Source organism: Penicillium canescens (genome assembly GCF_028828765.1).
Source record: "Penicillium canescens strain IBT 15451 chromosome Unknown utg000005l_segment0_segment0, whole genome shotgun sequence".
Classification (NCBI taxonomy): Eukaryota; Fungi; Ascomycota; class Eurotiomycetes; order Eurotiales; family Aspergillaceae; genus Penicillium; species Penicillium canescens.
The window spans coordinates 1,903,281-1,913,628 of NW_026703967.1; the positions used below are offsets into that span (position 1 = coordinate 1,903,281).

The 10,348-nt window shown below is 49.2% G+C and overlaps 4 protein-coding genes across 4 annotated transcripts; 3 read left to right on the plus strand and 1 right to left on the minus strand.

The window, feature by feature from the left end:
• Positions 1 to 40: 40 nt before the first annotated feature.
• On the plus strand, positions 41 to 686 carry N7446_008308 (peptidyl-tRNA hydrolase domain protein; the record flags this gene model as incomplete). Its single annotated transcript, XM_058517053.1, has 3 exons — positions 41 to 219; positions 287 to 547; positions 596 to 686. The coding sequence occupies 3 exons, from the start codon at positions 41 to 43 to the stop codon at positions 684 to 686; spliced, it is 531 nt and encodes a 176-aa protein (XP_058370699.1).
• Positions 687 to 785: 99 nt separating this feature from the next.
• Positions 786 to 2,019, minus strand: N7446_008309 (snoRNA-binding rRNA-processing protein UTP6; the record flags this gene model as incomplete). Its single annotated transcript, XM_058517054.1, has 2 exons — positions 786 to 1,877; positions 1,930 to 2,019. 2 exons carry the CDS (start codon positions 2,017 to 2,019, stop codon positions 786 to 788), a joined length of 1,182 nt encoding a protein of 393 aa, XP_058370700.1.
• A 156-nt stretch (positions 2,020 to 2,175) lies between these two features.
• N7446_008310 (uncharacterized protein) lies at positions 2,176 to 5,568 on the plus strand. Its single transcript, XM_058517055.1, has 9 exons — positions 2,176 to 2,309; positions 2,357 to 2,903; positions 2,966 to 3,092; positions 3,197 to 3,235; positions 3,291 to 3,375; positions 3,428 to 3,473; positions 3,520 to 5,095; positions 5,146 to 5,326; positions 5,382 to 5,568. The coding sequence occupies exons 1-9, from the start codon at positions 2,271 to 2,273 to the stop codon at positions 5,538 to 5,540; spliced, it is 2,799 nt and encodes a 932-aa protein (XP_058370701.1). The 5' UTR covers positions 2,176 to 2,270; the 3' UTR covers positions 5,541 to 5,568.
• A 3,456-nt stretch (positions 5,569 to 9,024) lies between these two features.
• Positions 9,025 to 10,276, plus strand: N7446_008311 (ABC transporter B family ATP-binding protein; the record flags this gene model as incomplete). Its single annotated transcript, XM_058517056.1, has 3 exons — positions 9,025 to 9,788; positions 9,867 to 10,114; positions 10,164 to 10,276. Coding segments are annotated over 3 exons (1,125 nt in total), but the record flags the coding sequence as incomplete, so codon positions are not given.
• Positions 10,277 to 10,348: the final 72 nt, after the last annotated feature.

A 10,348-nucleotide genomic window follows, 5' to 3' on the forward strand; every position in this document is an offset into this window, starting at 1 on the left:
CTCTCCACTTCTCTCTTCTTCATCACTCGGGGTTACTGCGATGTATAGCCGATCGTGGCACCTCCGGGTGCTACCTCAATTGCGGTACTTCACGACTCGCTCTGATGTCCAGGTTGCCCGAGACTGGCTGACAGGTCTCAATCGCCAGACCATCCCCCGCCACATCTGCGAGGTTTCTTTCAGCCGGTCCAGCGGCCCGGGCGGGCAGAATGTGAACAAGTCAGTGACTCCACTTGGAGGATCCCTGTCGCAGACTCGGTGCTGATCCTGATCTGGTTTAAAACAGGGTGAATTCAAAGGCGACATTGAAGGTTCCCTTCGACTCGTTGTTGCCATTGGTACCCCCATTGATATACCAATCGCTACGGACCTCCCGATATGCCGCCGAGAGGGCCCAATGTCTGGTCATCCAATCCGACGAGGAGCGCAAACAAGCTAATAATGTAGAGGCTTGCTTTGACAAGCTCTACCAGCTGTTAAAGAACACTGCCAAGGAGGTGGTCCCAGGTGAGACCACGCAAGCGCAAAGAGAGCATGTGCAGAAATTGTATGCTATCCTACTGTTCGGTATATCCGAGTCTAACGGAGATTACAGGCAACGCGCTCAGAATGAGGGTCGCATCAAATCTAAGAAACTGCACAGCAATAAGAAAAGCAGTCGACGGGGAAGCAAGTACGATGATTGATGCAACTTATTTATAAAATAGGATTAATCCGCCATCCTGAATTTTGATTCAATCCGATCAACGCCTAAATGCTAAGTGCAAATACCTGGGTATGCTATTTTACTCCGACGCACGCTCCGCACTGCGGATGGTGGCTGCAATGGCCTTCTGCAACGAAGGATCCAAGCCTTCGGTTGCTGCGACGGGCTGCAGCCAGTTGACAACCTGGCGGGCAAGTTCCTTACCCAGGGGGTACTCTCTCAGACGCGCAAGCGAGCTACCAAGAGCCCTCGGGAAACCGGGGGATGTGACGGGAACTCCAGCCGTGGGGGACTTGATATAACAGATCTGTGTCCGGGGGCTGGAAGGCTTGTTCTCGCGCATAGTCTCGACCACACGGCCCAGGATCTTCTGAAGACAAGGCACATCCTGGAACTCCCACACCATATTGTAGAACTCCTGCCCGAACCGATCATCATGGTTGAAGTGCTTCGAGGCGGTATCGAAAATGGTGATTGGGATAGCACCGCTCAGGGCAGGTGTAGCGTTCAGGTTTTGCAGCGCAACCTGGTCAACTTCTCCATCCTCTTCCGTGCTCGGGTCGATATCTTCGGCTGTTATCTTTGGCAAGGCAATCATATCGGCGTCCGGGTCGTCAATTCCTGCTTCTTCGACTGGCTGGGGCTTCTGGTTCTCATCCAAACCCAAGATGCGCTGGCGAGCAACCAGCTTGGCGATATAGATCAATTCCAGCTTGGCATATTGCGTCCAAATCGTCCTTGAACTCTTGCAGAATCGAAGACCGCGCTGCATGTAACTCCGAGCCTGTGTCATATCGGCGTGGTCATCGAGAACATTTTTGGCAGCGTAGACCCATAATTCGGCGCTGGTTGGGTGTAGGCGCAGAGCGTCGGTGAATATCATAGACAACTTCTTGTGGGCCTTCTGCCTCCGTGCGTAATCGATATATTGGACCCAAAGGTTAAGATCACCCTGGAACTTGCGAGTAGCCCGGTCGAGAACGAAGAAGATGCGTCGCTGGCCATTGAATCCTGCCGACCGAATTCCAAGTCGCTTCACTCGCTTCTTTCGCAGAACATCGAGGTTCATTTCATATTCAGCATAGCGCACAAAGTCCGCGGGTTGCGCACCACGAGCGTTGATCTTGTGCTCGAAGTCTGACCGTTTCTTCACGATTGAGGAAATTTCATCCTAGACATGCGAATTAGCTGTTGTTCTGCGTGCCAGCGCACTCTCGGCTTGCCTTGGTGAAAATCCCCTTGCGCTCATATTCTTTGAGCTCTGGTACCGACTTCTCGAGGAAGAACCGAGCTTTGTCTGTTGCGGCGGACATGGTTGCTGTTGGGAAAAAAAAAAAAGTCGGCATCCCGCATTGAAAAAACACCGATCAGCCCCAGAGTGCGCTTAACCTCTTTGGGATTAGCGTAGAGGACAGTTAGAACCACCGAGGGATCCGAACGTTGTTTTCCCTTCTTTCAGGGGCCGTTTGCTCGTGACAGCTAGTCTGAGTCGTTCTCTTATCTTTTCTTCTCGACACTCTTTTTTGCCTTTTTGTTCTATATACGGGATTGCCTTTCCCTCGCCATGGCTCCCCGATACAAGGACGGAGATGCCGTGGTCGCCGTAAGTGTTGATGCGCGATGGTCTGAGGCACCACTGACAGGATCTAGATCAATGGCAAATGGGTTGCTTGGTCTCACACCCTCTTCGCCTACGCAGCATTCATCAGCGCGTTGATTGTCGGCGTTGCTTTGCACTACCACAAAATCGTCCAAAACGAACACTACGGCTACCCTGACGAATGGTTCCCCTCCGTGTCCGCGACCATTGGTGATCGCTATCCCGAACGGTCTTTCTTCCAGGTCTTCATCGCCATTACCTCCGGGCCTCGTTTCGCCCTTGTCTTCCTGTGGTACATCCTCACGTCGCGTCCCAATTCGACTTTGCCCAAGCTCGTTGCCGGCGTGGGTATATTCCGTACTTTGACTTGTGGAGGTTGGACCTACGTTACATCTACCGACGACCATGACTGGCATGATATCTTCATGATCTCATATCTGGTTGCTACTTTGCCATGGACCCTTGGCTGCCTTGCGCTCAGCCCCAACAACCGCCGCGCTGTCAAGTACCGCAAGATTATGGCGAGCTTGTTCTTTGGAACATTGGTTCCTCTGATTTACTATTTCATTCAACACAAGGTCCACAAGATTCCTGGTGGTGAGTTTTTATCATATGCTCATTGAAATTGGGAACGCCGTTTGCTGATCAGTCTATTCTAGCCTACACCAAGTACGCCTTCTTCGAGTGGTCCCTGATTCTGTTCGATGTCGGTTTCGATGCGATCACCGCATTGGACTTTGAGAGCTTTGAACTTGTGGTGAGAGATGTAAAGGGCGTTAGCAGAGGGTATGTACCGTGGCTTCCAAAATGACACCATCCACATCAAATGTATAGTGCCGAAGGCTACATTGGTTATGAAAGAAAACAAGTTCTGAATTTGCATTCATTAGGCAGTTGAAGACGACTGCGGACTCTGTCTTGGAAAAAGAGTGTGTACAATCCCATAACCACAACCCACAACCCCGGAAGTTAACCAGTAGATAGGAAGGGCAAGTCGGTGGGCAACACATTCGGCGAGGGCTTCTTCTGGACCGAGATCATCGACGCTGCCTCGGATGTCTACAACGGGGTAAGATCCGCTCGCCATCTATCGATATTACGCATTACTGACTGGGCTGTAGTTCGTTTTCTGGACTATTGTGACAGCTCTCCCCGTGCTTGTCTGGTGTAAGTGACAGATCTCTTCTGGGTTGAACTTGTCTAATCTTTATAGACTTCCCTCTGTGGCACATGGGTATCTCTGGCTATGAGGTCGCCATTGTTTGCTGCACTTCCCCATTGCTCTTAGTTATTCCATCCTTGAGATACGCGGCGGCCAAGAACCTCCGCCTGCTTCACCTGGCCTCGCTCGTTGGCCTTTTGGCATACAGGTTCCAGGACCCTGCCAACCGTCTCTTTGTGACTGGTTTCGCTCTTGCTACCACATGTGCAGCATGGACCACTGGCTTCTTCGCCGAGAGAGCCAACAGCCCTCGTCTTGAGGCCCGCATCATGGCTTGGGGCGTTGGACTGATCATGTCTGTCGTTGCCAAGTTCGCATGCAAGACCAACAACCCGCTTTGGCCTATTGTTCACGCCGAGAACGGTGGCTGGAACAAGATTGGCATTTTCATCGCTCTGTTCGCTGTCTTGAGATCCCAGAGAGGCTCAAACACTAGCGGTGGTGATTACTTGCCCGCGAGTGGCAAGAAGGGCTCTTCCCTCCTGGCTGGTATTGGATTTGGTGGTCTGATGTTCGCCATTGTCTCTCTCCTGACCGACTCGAGCACCATGATCTCGTGGGTGTGGGATGGATACCCAGTGCGTGGACCGCTTGCCGCTCCCCACGGTGCTCTGACCATCTTCGCCATGGGAGCCGGTCTTGTGTATGGTATCTTCCACCCTGCTGTCGCTGGTAGCTGGACTGCCTTTGGTCTCGGTTCTCTTGGTGCTGCTCTTCTCACTTGCTACCACCACTGGACCGGATACTATGGCGCTCTCGCTCTGGCGTTCTACATCATGGCTGTTGCCCCCGTCTTGATTGTGTCCAGTGTCCGTCACTCTCCTGCGAGCACTTTCGGCATTGGCTTCGTCGTCTATGTATTCCTCCTGCTCTTCCACGTTTGGGTGGTTGCCTATGCCTTCGTCCCAGGTGGTCCTCTCGTTCGTGAGCACACTGACTGGCTCATGATTACCACCATGCTGTCCATTGGAGCCGGTGTTTTCTCTGCTGCCACCTCGAACTCCACTCGCTCCCGTAACAAGCCCGTCAGCCCCAACAGCAAGAGACAGCGGTCGTATTACATCTACGTCCTGGCTGCATTGCAACTGCTTTCCGTCTCTGTGGCCTACCTGCGCTTCCCAACCAATGACTACACCCCCCACCACAAGGAGGACAAGGTTGTTACCGCCGGTATCTGGACCGTCCACTTTGGTCTCGACAACAACATGTGGTCTTCTGAGCGCCGCATGCGCGATGTCATCGGTGAGCTCGAGCTGGACGTCATTGGTTTCCTCGAGTCGGACAACCAACGTATCATCATGGGTAACAAGGACGTCACCCAGTTCATTGCTGAGGACCTTGGCTACTACTCCGACTTTGGCCCCGGCCCTAACAAGCACACCTGGGGCTCTGCCTTGCTCTCCAAGTTCCCCATCGTCAACTCCACCCACCACCTCCTGCCCTCTCCCGTGGGTGAGCTCGCACCCGCCATCCACGCTACCCTCGACATGTACGGCGAGATGGTTGATGTCGTTGTCTTCCATTCTGGTCAGGAAGAGGATCCTGAGGACCGCCGTTTGCAGAGCGAGTATCTGTCCAAACTGATGGGCGACTCCCCCGTCCTCTGATCCTGTTAAGTTACCTCGTCACCAAGCCGCTCGAGGGTAACTACAACACCTACGTGAGCGAGCGTAGCCAGATGAAGGATATCGATCCCACCGACTGGGATAGATGGTGCGAGTACCTCCTCTTCAAGAAGTTGCACCGTACCGGCTACGCCCGTATCAGTCGTGACACCATCACGGACACCGAGATCCAGGTAAGTTTCACAAATCTCCAACGCAGTCTTCAACTCTAACCATTCCATGTTACAGGTTGGCAAGTTCGTCATCGGCGAGCCCGAGCCTGAAACCGAGATGCGCATTCCCGAAGAGATGGTCCCCGTCGGCCGCCGATTCCCTGCCCTATTCCGTGGTGAGGGAGTGCGTGGCCACCGCTACCACGTCTTCGACGAGCCCAGATACTGGCAGTAAGCGGCCGGGTATCTGACGAAGACGAAGGTACATTTGCAAAAAAAATTGCTTAGAAATAGGTGGTCGCTATGATCTTTCTGCTGTGTGACATAATTTAGGAAATAGCGCTGGCATTCCAATATTTGGGCCCGCAATGGTACTCCTACTTGAATGACGATATATTCTTTTTCCCTTGATCTGGCTGTTCTATTTGAATTCCGAATAGCTTGAGCTCCACTTCTTCCTGCATAGCCGAACAGCCGAAGCTAACAATTTATGTCAAGCTCCACATGGTTTGTGGAGGAACGTCGTAATATCAAGTGTGGAATGTGAGAATCAGGGCAGTTGACCAGATCTACAAGTCTCGGTCTATGCACATCACACTCAGCGTTAATTTTGCGCTCTTTGTTCCCAAGTGCCGAATTTAGTAAATCCTAGGCAATTTTTTCAGCCAGAGGCAATACTTTTGTGCAGTCATGTGTCTTGACATGTTCTTTGTGTGCACAGTTCTTTATTATACGGCAAGAGGCACTCTAAGTATAGTATCGAGACTATACTAAACCCACTAATCCTAGGATAATTTTGTCGATCATATCAAGTTTATAGGGCATACAACGTATATGCTATTATTTCTGGGTGCCAGATCTTGTCTTGCTTGCGCGCATTCGATATGAGGCCATAGAGCATTCAAGCACAGGGCAATGACACCAGAGTCGTATGCTCGCATTCCAGGGGTAGAGTTCATATCCTGATTAGAGCTGGGGATTGTTAGAGCTCGATACTAGGCATCACCGCACAGACTTATCACTGTCGATGTTCCGCACTCTTTGTCTTATTTGTTGGCTGGATTTCTGGTGTCGAAACAACACTAACCCGAGAATACGATCTTTTGGTGAGCTTAATCAGGCTATTTTTGTCCTGTACTTGTCAATCAAATCTAATTTCAGCTTGATTCACCCAGATTAAAACTGTTGATCGCCACCTCCAACTTCCGGGCTAGCCCTAACCCGCAACCCCCTTTGACAATATACCGGTTCACAGGGTCTAGGGAAACGTGTCGATCCTAGAGGGTTGTTGGATCATCGCTATTACTCATAAGTGCTTGTACCCCTGGCCTCATTGGTTATTGGAATTTTAAGTCTTAGCTAGGTAAACATCATCTGAGGCTCGAGGGCGGGCTTAGTCTCTTTAGGCTCATTATGAGGCACTTATCCTTGTCCTCTTCGATATTCTGCAGCCTATTGTTCTTTGTCGTATTAATTACAAATCAAATTTTGGCTTCTCCCACATGTTCATTTCCCGTGGTTGGTCGCATATCTCTAAGACCCTTTTCCTGTACGTTGATGTGGGGGGTTAATGGCGCTAGGTGCCGCGAAACAGAGATACGAATGGAATTGAAGAGTAATCGTAATATGTTCAGACGTTATGTACTCGATCTGTGAATCTGTGAATTTGAGAGCTGCCCTCGTCGGTTGCTACTACAATATATTATTCTTTAGGATAAGTTCATTGAGAATCACGTACAAGACTTGCAGTTGAATATAGATCTAATAGTAAAGCGCTAACGCCTCAATACCTTGTTTCCTGGCCTCGTGTTTCGCCCGCTCCCTGTCAGCGTCGGGGAATTTTGTTTCAATAATTCTGTTAACAGATGCCCCCGACATGCCAGCTAAGATCTCTTTCGCTTTATCCAAGGTATCAGGGTTTCCTGTACATGTTACTCTTGTTGCTTTTATTATTAGGATAGGGGTTTTACCATGTTCTGCACAATAAGACGCATACGCTTTCGCCGCCTCATACAAGGCGGCAGTGCCAATGAGTTGATGAGAAATATTAGCGTTATGGGGTGCGTTGAGAACCTGCTTGTGGGCCTGCGCTTGTTCAGAGTCATCTAACTCAGTTAGTTATAGGGAGGGATATGGAAGGTGCACATTCCCTACCGCTAAACCAATCCATAGCTTATTTGTTCGGAGAACTTGCTTGCTGCTTATTGTTAAATGAGACTTTGTGATGAATTAACTTAGAACTATGATGGCTCCAGGATAGTGGTGGTTTTATGTAGTTACCATCACTCCACTTTATTAAAAGTTCGTTTACGTATACTTTGCCGATCAGTGGCGGTGAGACCTTGCGTCGTACAACTGCATTTATATGGAAATATAGAAACACATATAACGTCAACCTGTACTCTACCTTTCACGCCTTCAGCTGTGTACATATGCAGCATCCTTCTCTTATATCCTAAAGAGTATAGTACTTTTCGATATCAGTTACAGTATACTAATAAACTCTTACAACTTCTCTCCCGGAGAATAAATCCGGAATAACTTACCCTAATCTATTTCGGAATACCGCGTTGTAGAATCGGCAGAATCGAAATAGTAATAGCCGTAACCAAACAATAAGTCATTGAAATAATACGGTAATTTCCGATGGAATTGCATTGAATTGATTGGTACAGTGGTGTAACAAAAGTATTTGACCTCCGGTACTTCTGGATCCAACTTTTAGCTCTGACCGCCTTTTATACCGCCTAACGAACAACGAATCCACGTTAGGTCTATGGCTAAAAGCTACATAGGAAGCTTAGGAAGGCCTAGATATTAACATATATAAGCATATAGCAGAGTCTATGCTTTATAGGGTAGCTAATGATATTAAGTATAAGCAATGGCATACTAGCTATTAGATTGAACTGAATTTCGGATGTTTCTGCCAAGCAGTATTAGAAAAGTGGGTCCCAGCCGAAGTACCCGAGGTCAAATACTTTTGTTACACCACTGTAGTTCTGGTAATCTGGCATGATCGCCAGCCTTCTAAAAAGATAATGGTTAACGTAGTTCACGGGTTAACCGGACACACGGTTTAACCCGGACACCCTTTACGCCATAGCAAATGCGGTTTTCCACAACTTCATATTTCACCCCCTAATGCTAAGGGTAAATACTTCTAACTTGTCACAAGTTTCTGCGGATATTGATGATGGTTAGCTTGTTGCAGTCAGCCTGTTCTGCCATTTCAGATGTGGTGGACTGGCTCTCTATCATATCACGTATAAGAATGAGCTTCGCAGGAGAGAGCCTTGGAGCCATGTAGCCTTGAAGTAAATGGGCGCTAAAACTGGGAAGACTTGTAACTGCAACATTGAGGGAAGTTCTTGAGTGACGGAAGGGAAGGAGAGGCTGTCTGGTTGCGTGTGTATGGCGGTTTCATGCAAAATACATCCTTCGCGGTCTGAGAATTGTATTATAAAATACAGCGACTATTCTAGAAAGCGGTCTGAAATGAGCCTAAAATACCTGGTCCAATCAGAGCTCACATTTAGCGGATTTATTTTCCGGCAATGAAGTCGCAAGAGTGTGGAGGTATAACTGATTTCGAAAACGACTGTATTATACCAATTCATTTTAGGCTATGAAACGATGAAGTTAAAGTCTTACTCTCAAGGTCGAACTAAAACGCCTCTTGTCAGTACGTTGAGTTGTTTTGGGTGGACCTGTGACAGGCTGCGTGGGTATACAAAGAACATGTGCAGAAAGAGTACCACAACATATTGGAAACGCAGCGAAAAAGGTCAGTCAATACAACGCTGAAGTCATCCACGTTTTATGCGGCTTCCCAGTCGGCCAACTTCCTCTGCATCGCCCTGGCGTTTTGGTATGGAGGAAGTCTAATCATCCAGGAAGGCTATTCAATGGTGCAGTTCTTCATTGCTTACGCTGCGGTTATCGCCGGCTCATTCAGCGCCGGAGCGATTTTCTCCTTCGCGCCAGATATGAGCAAATCCCGTCAAGCAGCCCAAGATATCAAAACACTGCTGAGCCGACCTGTCACCATTGATGCCCGTCAAGAAACTGGCGAGCAGTTACCGAGAATGGATGGCAGCTTGGAGATACGAAATATCTACTTCCGATACCCCAACCGACCGGAGAGGGCGGTTCTGAACGGCCTCAGCTTGAGTGTGCAGACGGGACAATACATAGGTCTTGTAGGTGCAAGTGGATGTGGGAAGAGCACCATCATTTCTTTACTGGAGCGGTTCTTTGATCCCGAAGCGGGGCAGATCTTGGTTGATGGGAATGATATTTCCAAGTTGAATGTCAAGAGCTACAGGAGCCATCTTGCTCTGGTCAGTCAAGAGCCGACACTGTACCAAGGGACAATCAGGGAGAATATTATCCTCGGAACCAACGACGAGGATGTTTCCGAGGAGAGAGTCATCCAAGCATGCAAGGATGCCAACATCTACGACTTCATCATGTCCCTGCCGTAAGCCGCCTCTTTCCTTACAGTCTTTTCTTGCCTGTTTATTGAATGCGAATGCATGTATATTAACGTTTAGCTTAGTGATGGCTTCTCGACCGTTATAGGCGCAAGAGGTGGCATGCTCTCTGGCGGGCAGCAACAACGAATAGCCATTGCGCGAGCGCTTCTCCGCAATCCACGCATCCTCCTCCTGGATGAGGTAACTTCCGCGCTCGATTCAGAGTCAGAAAAGGCCGTCCAGGATGCACTGAATGCGGCGGCTCAAGGCCGAACAACGGTCGCTGTTGCGCATCGTATAAGCACGGTACAGAAGGCCGATTGTGTTTATGGTGAGGACAGACCTCGATCCTATTGACAACTTAAGGGACTAATTCGTAGGCTTAGTGTTGCACGAGGGCAATGTTGTGGAACAGGGGTCGCACCAAGAGTTAATGGAGCTGGGTGGAAGATACTTTGAGTTGGTCAAGCTACAGAGCTTGGAGAGCGTTTGAGCTCCGCGGACTGGAGAACATACACTGATTTAATATATCTAAATCTTCAAGGTACACGTGCAAAGGAAGTCA

What these genes read in the sequence shown, in the direction of transcription:
- N7446_008310 (XM_058517055.1), top strand. Translation starts at nt 2,271, where the DNA reads ATGGCTCCCCGATACAAGGACGGAGATGCCGTGGTCGCC. An exon ending in GTAAAGGGCGTTAGCAGAGG is followed by an intron (nt 3,093 to 3,196) that starts GTATGTACCGTG and finishes TGCATTCATTAG; the next exon opens with GCAGTTGAAGACGACTGCGG. An exon ending in TCACGGACACCGAGATCCAG is followed by an intron (nt 5,327 to 5,381) that starts GTAAGTTTCACA and finishes TCCATGTTACAG; the next exon opens with GTTGGCAAGTTCGTCATCGG.